The sequence below is a fragment of the Sprattus sprattus genome, assembly GCF_963457725.1.
Source record: "Sprattus sprattus genome assembly, chromosome: 4".
Classification (NCBI taxonomy): domain Eukaryota; kingdom Metazoa; phylum Chordata; class Actinopteri; order Clupeiformes; family Clupeidae; genus Sprattus; species Sprattus sprattus.
Window position 1 is genome coordinate 18,863,263 of NC_137923.1, and position 27,498 is coordinate 18,890,760.

Sequence of the window (27,498 nt, forward strand, 5' to 3'; positions counted from 1 at the left end):
AGGAGGAGGTCAACATCTGCATCTGGTTGGTTTCTGACTTCAAGTCAGTTCTGCGCAAGGTCAGTTTCAGAGTCAGATCTTACCTGAGTGCACTGTAATCTAAAGCACCATCAGCAAGCTACTTTTCTTTCACAACACACCAACAGCTCCTTCTTAAGGTAATATCTTTTATCAAATGCCAAATCACAGGCCAACAAGTGAAGTAAGATATTTCAGGGTAGGGTATTGTTAAGAGGCATTTGTGAAATTTATATTCTATTGTATTGGGTGATTATGTTGAGTGGGATTGACTGTGATTAGGCCTGGTCTGTCTGTGTGACGGGGTGTGCTTGGTGATGATGTGGGCACTGATCTGCTACTATGACAGCTTAACTACACAGGTAACAGGTAGGACTGGGTAGAAAGTGCTGGCGAGAGCAGGAGGGATACCTCTTTTTGACTGTGAGTACAATGGATGTTTATGTCTGTTAGTTTTCCCTAAAATAATACACTTTAAGGTGTTTATAATCATCGGCATGTCCGAAGATACATCCTGCTCCTGCTACAATGGCTCAGCGCAAATGGAACTGCGTTGGTGGCTGCTACATTAAGAAACTCCTGTGGAATACACTTCGGAACTATAATAGACCACGGTTTATTGTGGGCTTGAAACCCCAAGGCAACGCATTGGAAGGATATTTAGATACAGTATCTCCTAGATCTACCTAACTCTCCTGTTCGTGAGTAAATATGCTGTTTATTCTGAAGTGCTTGTGAAAACACAAACTTCCTTATTTTCAGGCACTGTATATTATGTTATTTTATAACCAATATAAATTATAAAAATGCTTTTAAATCAACATATCCAGGAAATCCATAAAAAAAACAATGACATGTACTCGCACAGTTGTGACAGCACAAGATTTGGGAAAAATGGAGGTAAAATTAAATAAGCAATGAAAAGAATTACAGCTCATAGTGCATATATCTTACTTACCCATATCCAGCCAGAAAACCCAGACTAGGTGGGCTGACCTGGTCACTCAAGACATATATCTCCAGTCCTGATTTCATCCGGTTCTTAGAGGTGGACTTCACATTGATCTTGCCCGGCATGGTCTGGTTGACGATCCACCACTCTTGGGTCACTGTCTTTTCATTTGCTGCTATCATTTCATTTGGTTGTGACTCAGGCCTGCCTAGATTCACTGTGATGTTCATGTATTTTTTTATATCTGTACTAGATTCTGAAAAGAGAATGGGAAAAGAGTAGAGGTAAGATACATTGCACAAGGAGGATTGAATAAGAGAGACAAGATACGGACAAATTAGTCTATAAACATGTATATAGATATGTACAATTACAAATGATCATACATTATACCTCATAATGTATTACATTACATATACTCTAACAAATTACATGTCACCGTAAGTATTGAAATATACAAATATACCATTGCAAAAAATACACAGAAATGTTACAGTAGCAACAGAACAGTGGGAATGTGTTATACTGTCTAAAGAGTGCACACAGTCTTACCTTCATAAAACTGCTCAATTGGTCTGGCATTTGAATCACTAGGAGCTCTTATATATTGTGGGAAAATATGATGGATTATCCTAGGGACAAACAAAAAAAATGTACTCTAAAAACATTCTTCACACTAATAAGAACTCCTTAAGCAATTAATTGAAAAAAGCCATAATGACAGATGCCCTTTTGGGTATTTCTGAAGGCAAATGATTGACCGCCACCAAACACTCACACGGACTCCTTCCTTGTGCCGTTCAGCAGCTGCACCAGCTCAATCCTGGTCTTGCTGTCCAGGTTGCTCACGTACTTGCCGTAGGCTGTCTCAGCCTTGGCCCCTAATGTAAGGTTCCTGGTAGAAATTAAGCAAAACCCTCAATCAAATGCAGTCATCATACTACCTACTACAGTTATCTTTATTCAGAGAGCAGAAGTTTTATAGAAAAATAAAACTTACAAACCATTAACTGAAAGGATTACTGGTGTACCATTAAGATGTTTGCTCCTTTGGTCTCCTTTGACACCTGTCTCTATCAACTGAGCTACAGAAACAGCACACTGAGCTCACATTATTTCTCAGTGGTGTTTGTAAAGGGCTCACCTTTGCACAGACCAGTCTATGGTGATGGTGAAATCTTCCTCTGTCTGCAGGACCTGGATGAGGGTCCTTCTGCTGGGGGGACTGATGGTCCACAGGGAGTTGGAGCTGCCCTCCAGCTCAGCTATGGTCAAGTCTTCATGGGTGTATGACTCCAGAAACTGCATAATGTCCTGACAGACACAGACAGACAACAGCAGAACAACTTATGGCAGTTGCCCATATGCTTGCTCTCTGTAAAGTGCCTTGAGATCATGTAAACTTGAATGGTGCTATGTTAATGATTACACATTTTATTTAATTGAAATTGAAGGTTGTACCTGCTATGGTTGCAATACGTTATATGCGTGATACAACCCACAGAAGAACACAGATGATACAATAAAGACATCACTTTTATTTAATAGAGTCTCCTTACTGAATTGGATCCAAATGCCTTTAGGAAGGAGTTAAAGTCCCTCTCTGTAACATCCTTTAGATGATTCTGCTGGGCACTCATGGTAAATATATGCTTCAGAAAACAGCCAAATACAACAGATAAAGAGAAATAAAGAAAAGATAATGAAGGGGTTAAAACAGATATTCACTTAATATAATCAGATTTTCCTGTTTTTGAGAGCAATTATAGAGAGATTTTCCTAAATGTCTTTTCTTAAAATAAATTAATAAAATAATACAGTGATAAAAAAGCACAGAAGTTCCTTTCTGCTCTTGTGAATATCAACAGATTTCTGGATAAAACATGAATTAAAATCAGTTAAAATCTTCATGGATTTTAATAAACACATAAAACAGTTGATATAATGGGATATTTGTTCTCATGAGTACCTCAAATCCTCCCAGCTGGAGTCTGATGGACACGTCCAGGGGTTTGTTGACCACCCCGGCCACAGACTTGACCAGGGACATGAAGAGCAGCGGGAACCAGACGATGCAGATGAGCAGCATAACGATCATGCCCCCCATCCCGTACTTCACCACCTTCTTCTTCTTCTGACCCCGAGGCTGAGGGTGGCCCTGCAGGGGAGGGCACACACACACACACACACACACACACAATTATAAACACACACACACACACCATAAACATACTGACACACACACTCACCAACACACACACTGCAAAAAATGCTTTTCTAACCTAGTGTTATTACTCTTATATTGAGATGAAAAATCTAGTTGGTCTTGTTTCTAGCTAAATTGTACCTACCTAGTGCTTTCTTGGTAAGGTTATTTTGACCTATTTCAAGCAAATATTACTTATTTTAAGAAATCTTTACAAGCCAAATTTGCTTAACGCACTGGCAGCCAAATGTGCTTGTTTTAAGCAAAATCCTGCTTAAATATGTAATTATTTGTCTTAAATCTAGAGGGGCATTTTTTGCAGTGCAGGAACAAACACACACACACTCACACAAATATGCAGAAAACTAAAAAAATAAACACAGTAACACACATAAAACACAAAGCAATTCAAAGAAAATACTGTAATATTGAATTAATTGTGCTGCAGTTCTTAAACTTAAATGCATTGTGGACTACTGTTAATGTAGCTATGTGTGCTTGCTACTTTACGCTACTTTTTCAGACTCTCTCCAGCACTTGAGCACAAAGATGTGGGCGTAGATGTCCTCCACACAGATCCAGCTGGAAAGGCTGAGAGTGGTGTCTGTCCACACCCAGTCCATCACCGCACGCAGCTCCGTCAGGAACGGAATCAACCGGAACCTGTAGAGGAGCGGGACATGAGTTGGTGGAGTCAATGTAGATGAAAGCATACAAAGTGAAAAGTATAAGTAGCACTGCTGTTTGCAGACGTAATGAAAACAGGAGCTTAATGAAACATTATACACACAAAGGTACATTATTATATATTTACAAACAAGAATTTAAACTTCAAAATGATTTATTGCTGTTAGCAACATACCCTGAGACCTAAGCTGGCCACACAGACTCACCCTTGAAAGAGGAAGAGGTTCAAATAGTTGTAGCTCTTGGTAAGGAAGTTGCCCAGCACTCGTGTGGGGTAGCCACAACGGATCTGATAGGCTGACAGGCCAAAGTAAATGCACTTCACAAAGTACCATACCTGAGCCACCCTATTATCACTGAAACGCCTGGAGGAAAAGACAAACACAACATGATCAATCTACCATTGTGCAATGCTGCATACACTGCGCATTGCTACAACTGTGCATTGTGCAGTGTAGATTACTGTATGTCTTTACAATAAATGTTACACCTGAGGGAAAATCCATGTAATTGTGTTCATCTTTCCTTAGCCATTAAATCAAGGACAGCTTATATGTTGCCAATAACAGTAAGTCACTGTGGTGGGCCATGTAACTGTGATAGGTCATGTGACAGGGTAGCCAGAAATACCTTTCTGTTACTCCTGGGAGGATGAAAAACATCCAGAAATGGATCCCGAACACCAGGACCACCTGGAAAATCACTTTCCCCATTACAGTCTTCTTGAGGTACAAAGCCCGGTCCACCACCATGGAGCCAAACTGGATCAGAACCATGACTAAGAAAGCACCCGGAACTTGATCCTCTGACAGTGAAGAGGCAATGTCAGCTCCACCACTGTGTTTCTGTGGAAGGCAGAAGACATCAGGGTGGGAAGCCAGTGCAAGAGATTTTAATTTGATGTCTACCATATTTGTGAGTTATTGACAGCCAGATATAACATACTTTTAAATATAAGCCTTGGGTGCTAAATACTGATGCGTGCAGCTCATGTGTGGAATAGTCAGTTGACTGTATTAGACATCTTTTATATAAGCCCTGGGCAACAAAGGCTTTTTACGTTGTCCTTAAAACTATGTTAAGGTTTGAACACCCACTCCAAAAGCCCAGAAGCCAAAGACAATGATGATGAAGCACACAGTCTCAGCCAGGAACATCATCACATAGACGTCCGTCACAGCACTGTACTCCGGGTGGATGAGGTTGTAGAAGAACCGGCGGATGGGGATGTAGATCTTCATAGCTCTAGAAAGTTCAGGCAAGAGTGAAACATCCGCTCTCTCTAATACTGAGACTCAAATAAACAATACACAGTCACAAGAGGTGCTTAAGTGCATGCCCACGAGGCTCTAAAATAACTGATGCACGCTCATCACCTCCTAAATGTGTACACGTACATGTCTTCCATACATTGCCTAGGCGACTGCAGGGTGTGGAGAACCACCTGACAGACCAACTCACCTCTTGATGATGAAGACCTTGGCTTTGATTAGCTGTTCCTTGATCTTCTCTATGATCATCTCCTTGCGGGTTTTCTGCTGGACCTCAGCCTCGCTGCCATCCCTCCTGCTACTGTTCCGTGAGCTGGTGCTACCTGCAAGACAATACCGGTTCATACCCCACACCTGTGATAGTATACCACACACCTCCCCTGCCTGGCATATCTCCTATATAGCCCAATCCTGATTAAAGTCACTGTAATAACCTTGGTCTTGATTATCCAATGGGCTGGGCTAAGGAAGCATGCCACTAAGAGATGAGCTGGAGGAGATGGAAAACACACAGAACAGGGGCCCCTAGGAGCAGGACGGAGGATTCACTGGTTCTGATAATCCAGTGCTGTCAAGCTTTCAAGATCATGTGGTCCACTCCTGTGGGGCAGGTCACAACCTCTGACCCCTGACCTCTGACCCCTCACCTCTCTTGGAGCGCAGGGAGGAGTTTCTGGAGAAGTGTGAGGCACCACCGGAGCTCTGCCTCCTCCTCTGGTAGGTGCGATGCTCCGGCATCCGCACGTGCACCGAGTCGATAGAGGTTCCGAAGTTAATGGACTTCATGGAAGGAACGGAGCCCTTCCTCTCCTGCGAGGATTGGAGAGACGCGGCCTTCTCCTCGTCCTCAGACTCGTTCTGATGAAAAGGGATGTCCTGCTGTGGAGACGGTTTAGGGTCGTCCTCGTCCCACAGTCCATGGCACTGAGAATACAGTGAAGAGACAGAAACAACCCTCAGCTGCTAGTTTTTGTGCATTGCTGTGCCGTCACAAATATGTTGCACTGACAGAAATGTTGATGTTATAGTAGTGTATAAGTAAATGAACTGCTATATATGATCAAAGTCAATGTCAATAGATTACTGTAATGGTAGGTACTAACACAGAGCCACTAATGTTTCAGTGTGATGACTAACAGTCCTCGAATGCTATGATGATCATTTGAAGAACATTATGTCTAATGTGTATGCCAGTGTCAAGGGGTACCTTCAGAATAGAACGGTGGAAGAACAGAATAAGAAGCTGGATCAGGTCATAGTGTACGTAGCCTTCTTTCTTCTCTGTGCCAATGAGGTTTGGGGGATGGTAGGGCTTGTTCTTATTCATTGCGAGGTTTTGGTTGAAAGGGAAGAAGCCAAACTGGAAGAAGTACTTGACTACAATGGTGACCTGTAAAACAAGACAAATCCATGGACTAGATGTGAACAGAACTCATTTTGATTGCGGAGTGTGGGTGCGGGCCAGAAGAAACTGATGCGTGTGCAAGAGTGGTGAAAGATGAAACAAATTACTTGTGAGACTCCTGCTAAATAAACATTAATGTATAACCTGAAAAAATAAATAACCTATGTTTACATAAACAACTGCAAGGTTGGAGGTTTTTTCACATTTTCACAGGGGCAGGCAGGAGCGGAACAAAATAATCCATCCCGTGCAAATGTCCACCTACGCGATTTTGTGAGTGAAAGTGGGATTAAATGTGAAAGATGTGAACAGGAGCGTGACAAAATATAACATATCTTGGCGGGGGCGGGACAGGATCTTGCGGGAGCAAGACTGACAAATCCATTCCGCCCAGGCCTCTAGTGGAGAAAGTAATACGTATTTTAAGAAGGATTATGGAGTTTTTATCTAAAACTACCAACTAAAGCAATCTACCTAAAAAACTACCTAAAAAACACCACAAACAGCTCCGTTAGCACTGATTCGCCTGGTAGCGCTAAAATGCCAACTGACGTCTTTTGCCGATATTGTTGGCGATGGTGTGTACTGTGATTCTCGTGGAGATTCTCGTGCCTGGATGCTAGTGAGAACAGCAGGTATATTCATCTGTTTTTCATATGACGACATTCAATCAAAATGGATTTGAAGATGAAGGCAAAAGTAGATGCCCTTTTTAAACCATACCACAAAAAGTGGCAAATTGTTGCAGTGTTGCATAAAGTATTTTAACACAGACTGGGAAGACAAATAACAGAACCATGTTTATCACCACCACCAAAGTTACAAAACAAAACACTTCATTTAAAGTTAATCAGATACCTCAGTGTAGATGATGGCGGTCATCCAGAAGCGTTTGCTGGGCCGTGGCACGGACAGCATGGCCCACAGGAAGATGAGGATGGGCAGTACCAGTGTGACAATGTAGGCAGAGATCATGTGGTTGAGGATGATGACCAGGAAGCAGACCATCTCGGAGTTGGCCACCACCATGTTGTAGAGGGCGTAGCAGAGCTGTAGCAGCTGGGGCTGGCCCTTGTAGAATTTCTCAGAGTTTTCCAGCTCCTCATCATAAAACATCCTGGGGGTGGGGAGAGCGCAATGGAGAGAGGAAGGGCAGGAGGGAAAGGGGGGGAGGGAGGTAGTGGGGGTACTGAGATTTGTAGCCAGTTTGCATTTTTGCTGTTATCTCACTTACAGTAAGTTCCTGGTACCATAAAATATTTATTCTAAATTATTTCTGATTATGCCTCCATAAGAAAACATCTGTAGAAAAAACTGCTATAAGCAAATAAATACAGTTGCACTTTACGGTGTATTACTAAAACCACAGCCTATTTGTATGTGGTTTCATGCTGTGGGCAGAAATTAAAACTGTGGCAGCCAGCCACTGGTGAGTACATTAATGGGAAGCCCTCATGGCTTCTCAGCATAACCACACCATAACCACATTGTGTGCAAGAAACTCACACATGCATAATGCTTACACCCCCCACTTTCATCGCATTATCGTTTCTGTCCCAGACAACAGCTGATGCTGGACAGGATCTGGCCCCGTGTGGGCCAAGTCTGGGCCAGATCTGTGCCCGGATCAGCTGCTGTGTCTTACTTGTTGAGCAGGAGCTCGCTGGCAGTCAGCTCTGTGGTCATGGAGGGCAGCAGCGAGTCTTCGGAGCGGCTGTCCGGCGTCATGACCATCAGCCTCCTGTCATCGTCACTGCCGTCCGTGCTGATGGACAGCCGGTCAAAGCTCACCGCCTTGCTGTAGCTGGGTGGCACATCTGCGTCTGAGGTGTTGGGGGCATCAGTGTCCGGTGTGAAGAGCGTTCCCTCTCTTTCGTCTGTGTGCAGGTACTCAGGCCCAGATGACTCACCCTCGTCACGGCCGCCTTTGTATTCTCGTATTTCCTCCTCTGTGCCCGAAGGCTGCGTCGTCTCCCCCACCTCGGCTCCCTCCCACTGGGTCTCCTGTGTCTCCTCTCTCTCCACATCTGGCTCCACACCTTCCTCTCCAGCACAGAGGCTGCTGGCAGCTCCCTCGGGCTCCTCCTCTGTCTTCTCCACGGGCTCAGAGTGCTCCTGTTCCCGCTCCTGCTCCTCCCCATCGTCCTCCACCTCATCAATGGTGTCGTTGGTGCCTTGTCGTGAGAACAGGGTGATGCACTGAGTGGGCTCACTGTGATTCCCAGAAGAAATAAAAAACAATATCATCAACAAAAAGGAGAATGAAAGAGTTGCACATTTTTTTATAACTGAGAGGAAGATTTGTGAGGAGGTAGACGGTTCAGTTAATTTAGCTGACAGTTAATTTGATTTGACCTCTATTAGTGAATGAGTAGATGAAATGGTGATGGGTGTGTGAGATGGTGAGATGGTATAAAACACCTTTCCTTTCACTCACTTTCACAACATTTTAGCTTATCCAACATTCAGGTAACTTGTGATAAACTAATACCCAGCAGTTCCCTACCTCATAGCATATATCCTTTTCATAAGAGGTTAAAAGATCTTTAACAGAGAAAAAGGATCGACTCTCTAGTACTACTCGCTGTAATGGTGCTGAATTGTCAGAAATGTATTTATAACCTTTGTTAAGTTTATTTAAAGTAGGCCATGAGTAAGTTATCCTAGTCACGTTGGTGCATGTATTGGACAACAGTGAGAAGAGGAGGCAGCAGGTCACACATGTGTCAGACACCTGGATATAAGGCTGCTCCCGCTGTCAGCAGAGGAGTAAGACCCAGGTCCAGTGTCCAGGCCGTACATTTTGCGCAACTTTGGCCGGGCACGCTCACTGGTTTTTGGAATGTTCTCTGGCATTTCGTCCAGGTCATCCAGAGTGGATTGTCGGGAAAAGAGCATGGTGGCCTCAGTGTAGCCACTGGTGAGTGTAGAGATGGAGAGATGAGGACATGGAATGAGAGAAAAACAACATACAATGGAATCATGGGATGAAAGTGTGGAATTCTAGTGCTGCCAAGGGAATTGACCGATCGCGAAACTCCTTCCTAGAACGGCCCTCGTCCAATCATACCTTAGCAACCGCTACTAAGAGAAGAAGGTCCGACAACTTTGAGATCTGAAACAGCATGGTGAAAAAGTGTGCTACAGGACTTGTAGATCTGACACAGGTACTCTGAGAGATTAGAGGGACACGTTGTTTTCCCCCCGCATTTCCAAAGCCCAAAACACAGGAGGAAAGGTGTCGGTGGTGAATAAAACAGTGTGGGAGACCCTACTCCCAACTCAATATATCGAAAAATGCTAGTTGCATTTAATGAAGAGGTTGTGGGGTTTCTAATTTTTTTGATTGAGACCTGTATGCTTTTTCATCGATTATTGTTGTGTCCACCTCACTTGTTGATCTTAATATTTTGGATATATCCTTCCACTGCATATTGCAGTCCCCTTTACCTTGATCAGTAGGATATCGCGAAGGTATTACCCCCCCAATTCTCACTCACACTGACAGCTATAGCGCTTGTCCCCATACTCGCCATGGCTTTTGGGTTGACATAGCAACAATAACTATGGGGACTTGGCCCTGGTGATCGGTTATCCTCCAGATCAAGGCGAGCGAGGTGGACACAACAATAATCGATGCAAAATTGTCTGAACACTCTCTCACATTTCTTAAGGGCTGGAATGGCAGCTCCTCTTAGGGGCGTAACCCCAGCTCCTCTTAAGGGCCATTCCAACCCTTAAAAAATATGAGAGAGTGTTCAGACAATCAAATCAGACAATCTGTCTATGGAACGTGTTGATGTGACTATTCTTTTCTATTTTTACAGACATTCTGTTTATAGAATGCTATCATCAACACCTGTATTCAGTCTGTATAACATCAAACTTATCATTGTTGTGTTGCATTTAAAGGTTAATTTATATGGTTGTACCTCCATAACTCCATAAATTCCATCTGTTATATTGGACTTTAAAGTCATGAGTGTACTGATTTTGATTCTGTCCTTCAGTCTTTGTGAGAATGATGTGGCCCAGACGGCTGGGGTATCAGACCTGGATATGCTGTCTCGTGACGCCAGGGTGTCTCTGGAGTCCTGGCTGTCCACCCTGTATGCGGCCCGCCTCCGTCTCACCCGCTGGGACCCATACATGGAGCCCTCCTCGCTGATGCGGTCCAGATCAGACTCACGGGACATGGCCAAACGCATCTTCTTCTGGTAGTACACCTGGATGCTCTCCCGGGATGGGACATTGCCCTGTTTCAGAAAGAGGGGCATGAATATACCTATAATACCTAACACATTAAAGTAAGAGGTGAAAGAGGGAAGCATTAGAAGTTATCCTAAAGCATTAATACATTATCCTTCTAAGATCAACAACACCTGGACACATGGCTGTTATTAAAGAGTGGGTTAAAGCAAACACAGTTAGTCAATAAAGTAATAGTATAAGGTAATAATACAACCTGCAGTCTCCATCTGAAAGGTTTCAGAATGAAACATTCTTGGGGGCCAAAAGTGTTTATAAGTGTTTGAATGCTGTTTAGGTGTTCAAACTACTATTGAATGGAATCTACGTAGGGTATGTATGGCGTGTGTGTGTGTGTGTGTGTGTGTGTGTCTGTGTGTGTGTGTGTGTGTGTGTGTGTGTGTGTGTGTGTGTATGGAATGGAATGATTCCTTTGATTCGCCTATCTGACTGTGTTTGCCTGCATCATAAATGAGTGGATATACGTAGGGTATGTATGGCGTGTGCATGTGTGTGTGTGTGTGTGTGTGTGTGTGTGTGTTAGTGTGTGTGTAGTAGGTCTGGTACCTTTTTGACTTCTCTTGTGAGCATGCAGCGCTCAATACGGAGCACTGTGGAGATGTCAATGTACTCCCTGCACATGGAATTCATCCACATGGTCAGGCTGTCAATGGTGGTGAGCAGCAGCACCCAAGTGAACTTGATGATGTTGAAAACACGCTTGATGACGTTGTCTGTCACGAAGGAGAAGATACACTATATAAAAACATGAACCTGGTTGTTCAACATTGAAGAGGGACACTGGTTTTTGCTGTCTGAGAATGACCGATTTGATGTAGGATTTTTGAGTGCAAACTACAAATACAAATATCTAGATTTCAACTCGGAGTGAACTGAAATAAACAGACCATAGTACATCTTCAGTGGATGCCAAGATATAACAAAGATTACATTTTTACATTTGTGCTCCAGGAGATGTAAGCATTAGGTTATGCAAAGTGCCCTGAGACACATGCTCTCTGTTAATGGTGCTCAATAATTAAATAAATAAATAAATAAAATGAGAACAGAAATGATTCCCCCCAGCTCAACTCCCAGACTGCTGACCTGGAGACTTCTCCCCCTCCTCCTGGTTGTCTGACTGCTCGGAGTCTCCCACCTCAATAGTCACGTGACCTACAGGAGAGAAAATTGGTAACAAGCTTTGCCAAGACAAACTCTGCCAAGAGCATACAACAGCAAATATAAACAGAGGCTGAAGGTCAGGCCAGGCTTTGGTTCACAGTCGATAAGATACACGCACAAACACAGTAGCTAGGCCTTAAAAAGTACACCACTTCAATAAGGAGTTACCATCTTTCTTGCTCTTCTTGTGTCTTCCTCTGGCGTATTTCTTCCAAAAGCGTCGCTTTTCCTTGCTCCTCTCCTTCAGGGCAGTTTTGGAGTCTGTGATCCAGGCGTGGTAAACAAACTGCAGAGCAGTCACGGAACAGTTAGGGGGAATAGTCAAATCTTTTTTTTAGCTATCAGTTTCACAAAACATTCAATGGCATTTGATGATCAAACGCCCCCTACAGGTAAGCCACAGAAATTATCTTACAATGCAAGGCAAGCATGGATTAACACTGTGCATCGTCACACAAACACCAGGCATCAGGCACCATCACCACGATGACCACATTACACCCCAATCACCATGAATGATGACAAAAGAGTTTTACTCCACTAAGGCGAAACATGTTTAATCTGATTTTCCACCCAGTTTGGTGAACATTTTGATGAAAGGAAACTGTTCCAGTGGAGTAAAAGTCAGAATAATTGTTTCTGTCACACGCACCATAAACAATATTACCTAGTCCAGGATACACTGTTTACAGTTTCACAGCATGCAGGTATCAAAGGAAATCATTCAAATAAAACGTCTTATTTTGCATTCCATACTGAGAATTTTGAAGTAAAGTGACATTTGGATCTTTATCAAACTGTCTGGTTCACCAATAATCCTTAATATCAGTAATATCAATAACAGTATGGTATGGAAAAGAATGGTGCCAAAAAATAGCATTAAGCAGAGTTACCCACAACACAACCATACAGATTGAATGATGCTCCCCTGCCTAAATACCTTAGCTACCCTGACAATATGGTGCAGTATAAGTTTTGGTAGCTTAATGATAGACTTTGGCAAAGCCAAAACTGCAGAGGCAAACTTTCCAACTGCACGCTGGAGAGAAGGGAGAAGAGGAACGACAGGGTTACTGATACAATACCGTCATGGAAACAGGACATACAGAAACACAATCCCTACGGACCGTTTGGGTTAAAGGAAGAGAACATAACAGTAATAGGATGTATTAGTTTACATTTGACATTATGTTGCATTTGTAATAAATATCACATTGCTTGTACTCACATCCTTTACAATATGAAGAAATACACTGCTCAGAAATGACTGAAAACTGTTTAGTTAATGGTTAACCGTACAACCCTTACACTACATCTCTGTCCAGCAACAACATCATCTGACAGAGAAGAAGAGAAGGGAGTCTGTCCAGCTGCTCACCATGAAAGCTGATTTTTTGGGTGGCTCTTCCTCTTTTTTATCCTCTTCTTCCTCCTCCTCCTCGCTGTCAGTCTCAAATAAGTAATAGTCTCCACTTCTAACCACTGAGAGGGGAGAGAGATGTAAGGTGGAGTTCATACTCAGTTTCAGCGAAATGTAAGCCCTTACATGTAGCCTTAAATGGAATGGATCAACAGCTTGTTTAATCGAATCGAATCACAACAGGTGTCCAAATGTGAGAACTATATTTTTAAGGGAAATACAATGTAGCCAGGCAATTATGCCACGTGACTGTAATGTAATATTATTCTCTCTTAAGATCAATAACCATTGGACTGATTAGCCTGGGAAAAGACGTATGGCACATGCACAGCATACAGAACCGGAATTAGCAGAATTCAATTAGTAGTTCGATACAAGGACAAATGAGACAAAGACGGGATTCCACAGAGCTGTAATTACACAGCTATCATTTGCACATCCCACTGCCAGAGAGATGTTAAAGGGAACGGCCAACAAAAACAACACCCCCAAAACATTAGCATATAAATCAAGCAGACACAGATATATTGGTAGATAGAAGGAGGGAAGTCTATATCTTACAGCATGTAAGCAGCTGAGTGAACTAGAAATAAGTGCATACTACTGCGCGTAGGTAAACGTTTGTCACAACACACGGAAGGTACTGAAATAGGGAAACTGCCTTGTGTCCTTGAACAGAAGAGCCACAATGGAGGAGAGGGGAGGACAGGGGGAGATGCAGGACAAAGGGGCATTGGCTAGGATATAATAGGGGAATGAACATATACTGTATATACCCTAAGTGGACTATATACTGTATATGTTGACTACAATGACATATATAATGTAAAACAGGGGTACTTCAAATATAAACTACTAAATGAGACTCAAACTATTAGCTGAGGAGGTAATACCCATACAAAAAACAAACTATACACATTTATATAGGTGTTTTTTGTATGAATAAGCTTCCAAGAGGAATGATATACTGCAGTTCAATACTATGAAATACATAATGTATGAGTATGAAGTATTTCATAGTATTGCAAATATTACATGCCTCAAACTGGTTTAGTCTGCTTCTGAAGTATCCCTGTGAATGTGATGAAAAAGATGTAAAATTCTCTTTTGGCTCTTCCAGGTCCCACTGCACTACATGCATATTTATCTCAGGGCTTTGAAAGAGTGACCCAATTCAGGCTTAAAGCTCTGAGGATGACGATACTTTACATCTTTTCAATGATACATGTTTTGAAACACAACAGAACGATTCTCAACTGTGGGCCCAACACAGACCTCCAACCCCCCAAACAAAAAAAATCCAATTCAATCAATCAAACAACAATCCAATAGCATCCAGACAATAGCCTTTTCACCACACTTTGATGCAAACCACTTTCTATTTAAGGTCCCTCTACATGATCGTACATGAAAATATGAAAGAGAAATATATTTTCCTCCTAGCAGCTCCTGTTTCTTTTATCAGGTAAGCTCAGAGGACAGAAGGTCAAGTTTAAAGACTTTGGTAGGGTCCTTAAATAGAGCATGAAAAGGAGTGAGCGTGGACAATATGGTGTGTGTTTTTCTGTTGGTCTGTTGGAGCCCAGGGCAGTATGGGAATCCTCTGAGTTCTGGTCAAGGACACAAGGGCCAATGAGAGCAGAGTAGACAGGTGATTGGTCAACCTACTGGAAGCATGGTCAACCCAAGGCCTCCACCACTGCTTTTTTTTGTCCTTCTTTTTCTCTGCTCCTAAAATAAAATGTCGGCAACAACATTAATTGAAATACTGTCTACATGGACATAAATCTCTGGTCTTTAAATAATCATGTGATGAACACACAGGATATGGGTGTCCACAGGCAGCCCTTTATCTGGCTGAAACTGTAAAACATTTGGTAATATGTCAACTTAAGTTAACAAAAGCAGCCCAATCTTACAATTGGTGAGTTAAAACTTGACCCACCCAAATCATGACAAAACTTTATAAAACTACCATCCGCTGTCCACAGTACACATGTCTGATACCTATCAGCATCAGACCCCCTCTTGCATTGAGTGCTCTGCCATACCATCATCATCCTCCTCCTCTTCCTCAGGAGGGATAAGGTTCTGGCCATCGCCGGACTCCTGGGTCATGGAGAGTATCTTCTCCTTGCTCTTCTTGAACTTCTGCTGCCGAGTCTTAATCCGGTCCATCCTGGTATCACCACAGGAAGAGGGCAGCTGAGCAAAAGTGACTGTTCTACTTGTCTGACCTTAAGCCCAGCTATGAAATGGAATGCATTTGTGTGCTTCCTTGACCAATACCACATCATCTTTCAAGGTGTATAAATACATTAAGTAGCATACTTTTACTGCTGATGCTATCGTTGCTCGTCCTTATTTTACATTCTGAAGACCGTAATTTTTTTGTGGCTGATTAAAGCCAACTGTTCCTTGGGTGCATAATGCATCAGTAAGTGATTGTATATGAAATGAAAAGGATCCCACTGTCTCTTTAGCTGCTCCATGGATTTGTTCTCCTCCTCCAGCCGAGCCTTGACTGCCTTCACGATGGTGGCCTGGAACAGCTCAGCCCCTCTGCAGGAATAATGCATGTCAACACCTGGGCAAGGTGTGTGTGTGTGTGTGTGTGTGTGTGTGTGTGTGTGTGTGTGTGTGTGTGTGTGGATGTGGATATGGATCCATCAGTAAACACCCTGTTGTTGTGGTAAAGAGCCCTCCTCTCTGTACCTGGATGCGAGGATCTGTGCGGCGCGGATGTCGGCTACCACATGCAGGAAGTAGTAGCTCATGAAGACACGCCTCTGTAGCAGTAGGAAAGCAAAGCAGATGCTGTCCCAGATGATGCCCGCCTCATCGCTAGGCAACTCGCAATCTTTCTTTGTCATCCCTGTCACAATACAATACAAAGAGTCAGCCAGGCATCTTACAATTATTACTAAAGGACATGGGTTTTTAATGTGGGACTTCAAAATTGGTAGTAAAAACAGTAAATGTCCAGTTACTGACAGATCTTTCAAATTTTGGGAGATGAATACCATATCTGTAGGGTTACTGTCCTCACGTGCCTACTACATGCACATGTTTATAAATACACTGAATACGTAGTTTTTGTGGCAGTGACTAAGATAAAAAAAAGAATCGGTGCAAAATGTCATAAATAAAATGAGCCTAACTGAAATATCAAACAAGTGCAGGTTAGTGGAGCGCAAGGTCCAAAGTCTAGTGTGAGTGATGAGGTCAACTGCTGGCATGGCTTGGCAGTTCAAGATCACAAGACGAATTGCCACCAGAGGAGCTCACTTTCCCACTCAGTACTGAGCTCCTACATGCCCTTATGTGGATTTTGGATGAAAAAAATGCTACCTTATACTAAACGATTATTTTAAGTTGAAATGCTTATTACCAAAAAACTGTAACCTTGGCCCTAAAAGTCTGAATTATCAGGACATAAAATAGTAGTATAAGTACATTTAGAGTCTGTATTACCTTTGATTTCCTCGTAGCTTTGGTACTCTTTGATTGTGCAGGCAAGACTAAACAACTGGATCAGCCAGCACTGGTTCACCATCAGTTTCTTGATGTAGCCACATGCAAGGATCTTTAAGGACGGAAAACATCCAGGAGAAATTCGACAATTTTGTGTTATATTTTCAGATGAAACCAACTTATACAAAATTAGACAGAATCTAAGAGGTATAGAATAGGAATAACATGATATGGAATCTACTGGTATAAAAACGTATTCCCAAACGGTCCTTACAGACAGTATATTCTTCATGGTGATGACAAATACATTGTAGGCAATGAGGAAGTCCCAGTAGTGGAGGATCTTTTTGATTGGTTTGAGCAGAAGGTCTCCTCCGAAGAGCAGGAAGTAGAAACACGCCACTAGGTAGCCCATGCAGAAGATGCTGATCCTCGTGGTACCCGTGATAAAGATTATGGTGAGGACAAACCAGAACATGTAGCTGAACATGATCACCTTCAGCATGTCCAGGTATGACCTGGGAGGGATTGAAAAGGGGTAAGTGACACATACTGTACATGTCAGTCTTTTATCCAACACTGATGTACAAAAGTCACTCACAACAAAGGGAAGGCATTTACTTTACAACAGTTGCACAGTAAAATATTTTCATTTCGCAGACACTTTTATCAAAACAACTGCTGAGTGAAACCTGAAAAATCAAACCCATGACTTGTGTTTCGGCTCTTTGAGCTCAGTGGGTAACCGTCATACAGAGAAGCAGACTAATAGAAATTCAGCAGTAATGCTAAATACTGTGAACCAGGCAAAACTCATGTGATTCTGCATGCTTATGTAACCCCTCCATCCTGAGGTTCAGAGCAGTGCATGGATAAGATGTGCTCTCACCACGAGGCTACTCTCTGCTGTGCTGTCCTGTATCAGATATCTTATGACTACATTTAGGTTTGCAAAACCAGAGGAGAGCTTGTCTACCCTGAATACTCTAAACACAAACCATGTACTGTACATTTTGGAAGCTAGGTAATGTTATGATAAACACCCAAGTATAAACACTAGAGTACATAGGAGAAATATAATAAAATAGACACACACACACACCCAGCTCAACCTGAGCACTGAATCGCTCATCAATGCCAGTTAAAAGAGCTCAGTCCTTCGGTTCAGACCAGTGTGCATTATCCATCTGGCTCTCTCTCTCCAAAAAAAATTAAGAGGAGAAATCTGAAGCCGCAACAGAGGTGTTAGAGCGCCCTGATGAAAAGAGTGATGTTGTGATACAGCCTTGTGATGATGGGCCCAAAATGGATGGTTCAACCTTGTCTGTGATGCTCAATCACATAACCCCCCGCCCCCCATCCCCCTTTCTACCTGCAGTCCATACTTAAAAGCTACTTATTGAGTTAGGGGAAGTAAAATAGCATCCAAGCCCAAGAAAGGCCGAACGAGATGGAGGGAGTGATTGAGGCCGATAGATTTTTCCCCTTCCATCTGTAACCTGATCACCCAGGGAGAGAGACGAGTGAGTGCAGTGTGTGTGTGAGAGTGAGAGCTGTGGAGGCGGAGAGGAGAGGAGAGGAGAGGAGAGGAGAGGAGAGGAGAGGAGAGGAGAGGAGAGGAGAGGTGTCCTGTTAGGCAGGCTTGTTGATGGACAGACAAGCTGTTAATAAAATAGTTCTCCACTTTGCGCACCAAAACAGTGGGGGATACAGACAAAGCATAATCAATTAGGGACAGGCAGTCTGGGACCAGCTCAACCTCTCTATTGCGCCCACTATCGCTCTCTCTCTCTCTCTCTCTCTCTCTCTCTCTCTCTCTCTCTCTCTCTCTCTCCCTATCACTGTCTCCATCTATACCTGTCTCCATCTCTCTCTCAAACCATCGGTATCAGGACATATCTCCCAATCTCTATTACTAAACCATTGCCAGTGTTCAAGTGGAGACAGGAGTGGAGTGCTCACGGACAGGACCATAGATAAGATTATATTAGATTGCAGTATGTGTAAATTACAGTATATTTACTAAATAATACCTGCCATGTCATAGCAGAGCAGAGTCTAGAGTAGCATAGCATTGTGTAGACTACTCTGTTGTATGCTTTGTTCCTCTGTCAAAAGAATATGCTTCATCAGGATATTCAGCTGTCAATATTATACAGACAATGTAACTCAAGGTTTATAAGCATATAAAGTTTTTTCAACACCACCTATTTTCAACGAGGTCTATTAAATTGTTTTTGTAGTTGTTCAGTAGTGATGATGAGCAGTGTTGTCTCAAGTACAGCTCACATGAACACAAATGCTCCCTGCTCCGTACCTGCAGTGGAGGAAGTCTGGCACTGGGTTGTGAACACTGAAGGAGGCAGCGTCGAGGTCTCGGCAGATCTCCACGTTGTCTCCGGCCATGAGACGCACGGCCGCCATGTTCTCCTCGTCAAACACCTGCCTCTGTAGTGATGCACACAGCAGCAGCATGAAGTCATCTGCAGAGAGAGGGATGACAAAAGGCTTCAGTGTTGAGCCAAGAATGGGACTTTTTTTACAGGTTTTACATGGTCTGTTTTACACAGGTTACAGTGAAGAATGCTGCTGATGGTTACTGCCTACAGAAGTTTGTTAAAATACTTACAGGCAAGGAATGAGGGGTTGGGTTTAGTGTGGAAGTCAGGTAGATAGAGCCATTTAATCACATTTGAGTCTGTGGTGGCGTTTGGGAATCTCCAAGGGTATTCTAAATTGAAAACACAAAACAATTGCATGTTACTAGATAGTATCACCAGCCATCTTTGAGTATGTCTGAACAAACACTAATCCACATTGAATCATATCACTGTCATCATTCACAATAGTACAAACCAATGCAGCAGACCTACCTTTGCAGGCTGCAGGTGGTATACCGATACACAAAAAGTACTGTAAGGTGAGCATGCAGGCCAGGAAACAGCAGTATTTGGGCCAGATCTCAGCGATGGCTTTTCTCCGCCGCCGGTACATGACAGCAATCAGGCCAAAGGCATGCAGCATGGCGTAGAAGTCCATCCTCTGGCCAACCACATTCACCACAAGCAAGAAGCACACCTGGGTAACACAAAAAGATACAACAGGAGAACATATGAATTAACTTTAATTGAATTAAATTGCAATGAACTGAATCAACCTGAACTGAACTGAACTGAACTGAACTGAACTGAACTGAACTGAACTGAACTGAACTGAACTGAACTGAACTGGACTGAACTGAACTGAACTGAACTGAACTGAACTGAACTGAACTGAATTGAACTGAGCTAAACTGAACTGAACTGAACTGAACTGAATTGAATGACATTTTTTGCTGCAATTCATTCTTTTACACTAGTTTTTCATACCTCAAGCCCAAACTTGTAGAAGGAGTAGTTAATGTAGTATTTGACACATTTTACGATGCCCATGTCAAGGTGCTGCCGTGTGACGTCATGGAAGATTGTTCTGGAAGGGGGTGGGCTGAGATTGTTATGCCGGCGGTAGTACTCCTGGTGTCGGTAGATGGTCACCTCAAAGGCTAGCATGGCTAGCATCAGTAAGTTGTTCTAATGCCAAACCAAAAAAAAAACACACAAAGGAAAATGCATTTCTGCAAACAGCTGTGCAGTTATAATGACAGACTCCTCTCATAAACATTTCCCTGCAGAATCATGTCTTTGTGACAGTTAGCCAGCGCAGAGAGGAAGAATACAGGCAGAAGCATCAGTACTAAAGACAGCTTTTCAATTAAATTCAATTTCATTGATTTACATAGTGCCATTAACAAGAAACATTGTCTCAAAGAGCTTCACAAAGCTCAAGGCCTGAACCCTGAAGTTATAGGCAGCCTTACTCAGAGTTAGTTTCCGTTCCAAAATAGACGTGGAACAAGCACCTCCACTCACCCTGAGAAAGTCCAGCAGCGGTTCGAACTTCTTCAGACCCACCCAGTTAGATGGGTCTACGAGTATAGGGGGATCGTAGCTTTGAAACTGGAGGAGAGAGAAAGCCATTAGGGAGAACACTTATTTACACATTATTATAATATTGTAATGTTCTGTCCATGACTGACTAGTCAAAAAAGAAGCTTCTTAATCAATTAAGGAAGATCCTTTATATCCATTATGTCCACTATTTTTCATATCCTAGCTTTAGCTCAGCACACAAAAATATCAATTACCCCATGTGCACATACACACACACACACACACACACACACACACACACACACACACACACACACACACGCTCACACACATGCACAAACACATATGCACACACACACGCACACACCATGGTACAGTTTTTGGAGTATGTGGCTGGCTCAATAGACTCCAGTTGGTATAACATTTTGCAGATAATGATGACGCAGGTCCAGACAGTGCAGACACTGGAAGCGAGGGGACGAAGCTGACTGTAGGGCATAGCAAAGGCCCACGACACCAGGAACACATAATTAAACAATGACACCTGCAACAAAACACACACACACACACACACACACACACACACACACACACACACACACACACACACACACACACAATGTTCATTATTACTTGTAGTAATTACTGTCCTTCAGGCACCATTTCACGCCATTTGTCACGTATTTGATTCCCAAGGAGCCAACGTTCTAATGACACGGTATTTCCAATAGCTAATGGTGTAGGTGAAATGTGCTTATGCAGATTCTCACCTCTTTGACAGTCACCAGTATAATATAGGAGGAGACGATCTTGATGATGTGGATCTCCAGCAGCCACCAGATGAAGAGCTGGAGCTTGTGGAAGTATTCCAGAAACTTGAGGAAGAGAACAGTCAGCCGGTCCACCACCAGATGCCACTTATTCTTCAGGTCTAAAACAGACAACAGGGATCAGTTCACAATGCTGACAGTGGACATGGCTTGAGGTGCATTTAAACCACAGACAGGCCCATAAACAGACCAGTGGAGTGATGACAGAAAGAGACAGCAGTCAGAGTGGAAGACAAACGGAAAGAGCTATTAAGTGTGGGGGACTGGCATACAGGCAGCCACATAGCCAAACAGAGAGACAGAAATGATACAATTAAAACCCTAACTCGAAACAAAAATGTAACAAACAAAAAATAAGCTTAGAAGGAAGACATAAATAGACACAAACTATACAAAGTAGAAGGTAAGGAAATGAAGGAAGGAAGGAAGGAAGGAAGGAAGGAGGGGATATGAAACCTCCCTCCCCACCTGAACTCTGGTCCGAGGGGGGTTCGGGCACTGAGGCGGTGCTGCGGACGCTCTCCTGGCTGGACAACAGCATGGAGGCCCGCCTGGACTTGGGTCCCTCCAGCCCCTCCACCACCAGTACCAGCTTCTCGCTGGGCCCATCCCCTTGCTCCTTGCTCTCCTGCGCCCTCTCCTGGTCCTCCTTCAGCAGCGGGTCGGGCGAGGAGCTCAGCATGGTAATGTCTGCCAAGCTGCCCTCAGGATGAGCCAATCTACCCAGGGAGTTTCGAGTTTTGGTGTTAGCACAGAGACATAAGGAATCGTTCAGCACTCACACACACACAGCCTGGGCAGCAGGTTCAGTGTCACTACAGAGACATATTTCAGTCATCTCTCTCTCGCACACACACACACACAGCAGGTTCAGTGTCAGTAAAGTGCAGAGACAAGCTTCAGTCACAAACACAGCTCATGGCACCGGTACACAGCCTCAGGGAGATGGACAGGGTACTGCAGTGTCCATCTAATGACCTCAGAGAACAGTTCTGAAGCATCATGGGAGCATCTCAGAAAAGAAGCCATTGCACATGTCCGTTGCATTTTTAAATAAATACAAACAAACAATTACAAAGTACATACTGTAAGTACAAACTAACAACCAAATAAATGTGATCTAAAAAATAAGTACAAATAATGAAGAGCAAACAAAAAGTAAAGACAGAGAGTGATAAGAAATTGATTTGTCAACGCAATAGCAAAGGTCTTTGCATACTCTTTTGAGTGGGGTGTTGCCGGTGTTTTTTTATTACTACAGGTGGCAGACTCAGGCAGTGGGGCTCAGGGTTTCTCTGGGCTTGCATGAAATGGCTGCATGGCAGGGACAAGCATCTGAGGGACCTCCAGCACAAACCCACTTACTTGTTCTCAGGAGAGAGGATTTTTTGCTTGATGCTGATCAGAAAAGAAGTGAGTTACAGAGAGGAAAGAAAGACAGATGAAAATACACATTTGGGACCTTGGAGTCCTCCATTTCTCTCTGTGGGGGAAACTAGGTTCACAGGAGAGGGATGCCTTCATAATGAGGAAGAGCATAACAACAGCACAAAGGCCATACCCGGAAGACAGTTCTGGAAAAGAGAGGGTTTGTATCATGCATTATTGTCTTTATGTGAGAGAGCAAGTCAGATGTGAAGTGGTGATGGTATATATAGGTGAGTGAAGGTAGTTAACGGTTGTGAAGGCAGCATAGCAGCAAGGCAAACAGAAAAAAGTCAGTAAGTCAAGGCGTGGACCAAGGTCCTGAAGGGGGAAACAGGGTCAGCACAATCATATGGCATGGTACAATCTCTGACTTTTTTGGGGGATTTTTAAAAGGTCAGTCCAGTGTGTGGGTATGTAAACTAGAATTATACATATGTATATACTTTGTAGTTATATGTATATACTGTAAAATGATTTGTACATTCATTTAATTCCCAGAATGGATTACAGAGCAGTAAATAGAGTGGGCAGAAAGGCATGGAGGGAATGACATGAAGCAAGCAATGACCCACCTATTCATGATAAGATAGACACGGCCATTAACTTTGGCATGGCTGTGTGAAGCAATGGATGGATGGAGAAATGTAAGGAGAAAGAGAGAAAGAACGATGAAGAGAGAGAAAGAAAGTGAGAGAAAGAGATGGAGAGGGTGAGGATGTTATTGGGGGGCGTTCTGAAAACACACTGAGACTGGCACATGGGTAAATGGCACAGAGGACAAGAGAGATGGCATGATCGAGATAGAATCATAATGGACTGGCATGAAATGAGTGATTGTCTTTACATGTCATCCTGTCATGGACGACAGACTTCTGGATTGCCATTGAATAAAAGATGACTGGAGGGTCACATGGTTAGTAGGAAAAGTAAAGCGATAACAGAGAAAATTACCTTCGGCATAGAAAACATACCAATTCAAAAGGCATGTACCTACAGTTAATATATCTGGTCAGTATGTACTCAATGTTAATTTGTAAAACTGAATATTCTTCACATTGAGTAGTGTAGTAGTGAGTGAGTATGGTGGCCCTTAAACAGTTCTTACCTACAGCCATTATGAGCCCCATCAGTCCCTGCAGACAGCACATCTTATTTACCATTTGGCCAGCATTGCTAGTGCTTTTTTTTGTCAAGATGCTAGACTGACTAGACCAGTACTAACATCAATGTATGGATACAACCTTGGTGAAATGAGGAGCGATTCTAACATGAAACGCTTTAGTGGTGATTAAATCAGATGTGTCTCCACACGCCTCACCTGTAGATGCTGCTGTCCTGTTTGGTGACGACGGCCTTGAGGTCGGTGAGCTGCAGGAAGCGCTCGTGGAAGTAGTGCAGGTGCAGGATGGTCACCAGCAGAAAGGAGGTGGGGATGAAGATCCGCGTGAACAGATCCGCCGTCACAAACTGCTCCAGCCCTAGGTCCTTCAGTCTGCCAGGGAGAGAGACAGATAAAAAGCGAGCAAATGCTGTATAAAGATTCTTTGTACTACTTTTTGGAATTGCAGCCGGCATTGTACAAAAACCTATGTGTGCTAGCTTCTGTCACTGTAATGTCCCTAATGGGCATTTGGGAGTGGGGTTTACTACACCACACTACACAGCACTACCCACAGGCTTCTGTTACTTATCAGGCTTGTTTGATATTACCTTCACACGGTACACTGTCTTTTATATATCATTACATGTACAGAGTGTATAGAATGTCTCACCCTGGCATGACTGTGCATTATTTCTCACATCATTACTCACTTTTCCTCTTTCCAGCCAGTCATGTCATGCCAAATTCTGGGCGAGTTCTCAAACTGGTAGGTGTAGACCAGGATGAGAACCAGCATGGTGTAAACCACCACCGACATCCAGAAATACTTCAGGATCCTCCTCCACCACTCGTAGTGAACCTGACAGATATACAGCAAGACAGTAAGCTGCTGGAGATTCGATCATAGAAAGCCACTGGGAGGAAATCCAAAAACTTCTAAATATGCAATTTTAAGGAACAGAGATGTGTTTTAGGGGTTTAATCAATGCCAGGAGAGGCACTGTAAGGAGAAACAAATGAATGGTTGTTGTGTATGTACTGTATTTTTTTCTATTCTTCACAAAAATCACTGGTGTAATAGCTGACAAGCTTAAACTATGATGTGTGAATAGGTCATTCCGGACCTATGCCTTCATTGTGTCACATTATGTTGTTATCACTCTATTCTTCTTGGACAAAAGCGCCTGCCAAATACTACACAGATAGACAGTGCAGGCTGAGCACCTGGTACAGGGCCACACAGAAGAGGAACATCATCATGTAGATGATCTTGTACATGACCATGCGTCCTTGGAAGCTGACGAAGAAGAACATGCCGCTGCAGATGTAGATCCAGTACTTGACCAATATGGCCATGAGCATGTTGCCCAGCACCTGCATCAGGTCATTCTCATCTTCGTCTCCGTCCTCCTCCTCGTCCTCTACATGACAGAAAGCCACAGCACACTCAGGCCAAAGCACACCTGTTACGCAGACTTCTTATACCATAGCAGTGTGACTGTATAGCACAGCGTGACTGCACAGGCACGGCAATGCAAAGATATTATTCATAGAGAACATTCCAAAACAACAAATGTCAACTAAGAACCATGCTGTGATGATAAAATGTATAGGTTAGACTAAGTCTAAGTCTAATAATAATAATACAAATAATAATAATAATAATAATAATAAATATAATTATTTTAGAATCTGCAACATATCAAGACAAGGAGATGGGAACATGAATAAGTGGAATATTTAAAACGGTGGCAAATGATGGGCTGATGTACTGAAGCTGAGGTACTGAAGCTAATAATCGTTTGTGTCATGTTAGTCTCACCCTTCTTGGGAGTTTCAACTTTGACATCAGACAGAGATGTCTCCTCCTCCTTCAGCTTATCCTCTCTCTCTGTCAGTGTCTGATGCAGCAGCAGCCAGAAGCTCAGTAGGCACAGGATCTACAGGAGGAGGCGGCCAAGCAGAGGGCTTCAGTCACACTTCAGACATGCTTGGTTAAAACTCACACAGCACAAAATAAACTCAGGGACAGACTAAAATCTAAAGCTGAACTAAACAGCCGGTCTTTAAAGAGCTACATTCACAGGAGCTTAGAGACTAACTCTAATACAGGTTTGCGGATAACAGATGTACTTGGTGTTTTTACTTACACGTGTAAATGTGTTTTTACCTCAAACTGTAAAACAAACATTAACTGAGTGTTCGCATTGCTTCAGCAGTGGCTTTCCTACAGCACTTCCCATGTATCCTGATCTCTTTCACTGCAACTTACTATAAGTACTGGTTACGTAGGTCTAAAATGTGCTGGTGGTACAACATCCACACAGCTTTTCCACTTGAACAACTGCTTAGCCCAGAACAGAAGCTTTATAAGCTTTGAGTACAGACCTACTGTACTCAATACTTATACTACACTGATCATAATGCCCCAAACGAGGCTATCAAGTCAAGTCAAGTCACTTTTATTTAAAGCACATTTAAGAACAACAGGAGTTGACCAAAAGTGCTCACCAGTCAAGGCAGATGGATTAACAATACAAGCGTACATGAATGAAAGGAATGAGGAGTATGAGTTCAAATCAAAGCAGTACTAAGAGACAACACATAAGACCAATAAAAGCACACAAACAGAATGGAATAGCAGATAGAAAACAAAAACATGATAACCAAGGGAAAACTGTGGAAAGGAATAATACATAAAAGGTAAGACTAAAATGGAAATTAAAGTAGTAAAATAAGAAACGAAGAACTGAATGAAGACTAAATAAAACCAACAACACATTAAAACGCAGTACGGGGATGTTAGAAACAGAGATGACTTAAGTGGACTACCAGTTCTCATGTTCAGCATCGAGCTTTCAGCGCAACTAGCAATGAACACTGTTTAAGTCTAAAATGTGCCGGGTAAGTAACACCTACATGGCTTTTCCTCCTCAGTGAATTAGTCCATTAGTGATTAGGCCAGAATACGGGTGACCATTGAGTACTGAGACAGTGCTCATACACCTAACTACTATCAGTATGTTTGTAGTGTCTTGGTAACTGTCTAGACCCTGGTGCTGTGAGTGGCCATGCCCAGAGTAGTTACCTTAGAGCCCAGGTTGGAGAAGGGGACTGGGGTCTTGAGGAAGACACCCGGAACGCCCGGCAGAGCCTCGATGCTCCAGATGTACTGCAGCAGCAGTACCAGGTTGCCATAGGCAACCATGAAGGGGGAGCTGAGCATGGCATAGCGGCGGCGATCGCGCACCATCCACAGCATGCACGACCACAGCAGGAAGACGAACGTCAGCCAGCTCACATATGTGATGCTCCATGCCTACACACACACACACACACACAC

General features: G+C 43.1%; 1 protein-coding gene across 1 annotated transcript in view; it reads right to left on the reverse strand.

Moving 5' to 3' along the window:
• piezo2b (piezo-type mechanosensitive ion channel component 2b) overlaps positions 1–27,498 on the reverse strand; it is a gene marked incomplete at its 5' end in the record, with an annotated part of 65,802 nt that overhangs the window by 1,620 nt on the left and 36,684 nt on the right. Inside the window, 41 exons of the mRNA XM_080836213.1 lie at positions 977–1,226; positions 1,523–1,602; positions 1,749–1,865; positions 2,115–2,284; positions 2,530–2,622; positions 2,940–3,128; positions 3,692–3,839; positions 4,070–4,228; positions 4,494–4,708; positions 4,961–5,108; positions 5,325–5,457; positions 5,782–6,058; positions 6,342–6,524; positions 7,398–7,656; positions 8,185–8,751; positions 9,274–9,456; positions 10,593–10,795; positions 11,355–11,521; positions 11,895–11,963; positions 12,141–12,258; positions 12,913–13,011; positions 13,351–13,454; positions 15,061–15,123; positions 15,444–15,571; positions 15,865–15,954; positions 16,108–16,267; positions 16,849–16,978; positions 17,141–17,384; positions 19,184–19,349; positions 19,496–19,597; positions 19,740–19,944; positions 20,235–20,435; positions 20,775–20,861; positions 21,163–21,339; positions 21,566–21,726; positions 22,094–22,344; positions 24,372–24,545; positions 24,866–25,014; positions 25,380–25,576; positions 25,978–26,095; positions 27,244–27,474. Coding sequence (XP_080692339.1) covers positions 977–1,226; positions 1,523–1,602; positions 1,749–1,865; positions 2,115–2,284; positions 2,530–2,622; positions 2,940–3,128; positions 3,692–3,839; positions 4,070–4,228; positions 4,494–4,708; positions 4,961–5,108; positions 5,325–5,457; positions 5,782–6,058; positions 6,342–6,524; positions 7,398–7,656; positions 8,185–8,751; positions 9,274–9,456; positions 10,593–10,795; positions 11,355–11,521; positions 11,895–11,963; positions 12,141–12,258; positions 12,913–13,011; positions 13,351–13,454; positions 15,061–15,123; positions 15,444–15,571; positions 15,865–15,954; positions 16,108–16,267; positions 16,849–16,978; positions 17,141–17,384; positions 19,184–19,349; positions 19,496–19,597; positions 19,740–19,944; positions 20,235–20,435; positions 20,775–20,861; positions 21,163–21,339; positions 21,566–21,726; positions 22,094–22,344; positions 24,372–24,545; positions 24,866–25,014; positions 25,380–25,576; positions 25,978–26,095; positions 27,244–27,474 — 6,965 coding nt within the window. The remainder of the gene's footprint in view (positions 1–976; positions 1,227–1,522; positions 1,603–1,748; positions 1,866–2,114; positions 2,285–2,529; positions 2,623–2,939; positions 3,129–3,691; positions 3,840–4,069; positions 4,229–4,493; positions 4,709–4,960; positions 5,109–5,324; positions 5,458–5,781; positions 6,059–6,341; positions 6,525–7,397; positions 7,657–8,184; positions 8,752–9,273; positions 9,457–10,592; positions 10,796–11,354; positions 11,522–11,894; positions 11,964–12,140; positions 12,259–12,912; positions 13,012–13,350; positions 13,455–15,060; positions 15,124–15,443; positions 15,572–15,864; positions 15,955–16,107; positions 16,268–16,848; positions 16,979–17,140; positions 17,385–19,183; positions 19,350–19,495; positions 19,598–19,739; positions 19,945–20,234; positions 20,436–20,774; positions 20,862–21,162; positions 21,340–21,565; positions 21,727–22,093; positions 22,345–24,371; positions 24,546–24,865; positions 25,015–25,379; positions 25,577–25,977; positions 26,096–27,243; positions 27,475–27,498) is intronic.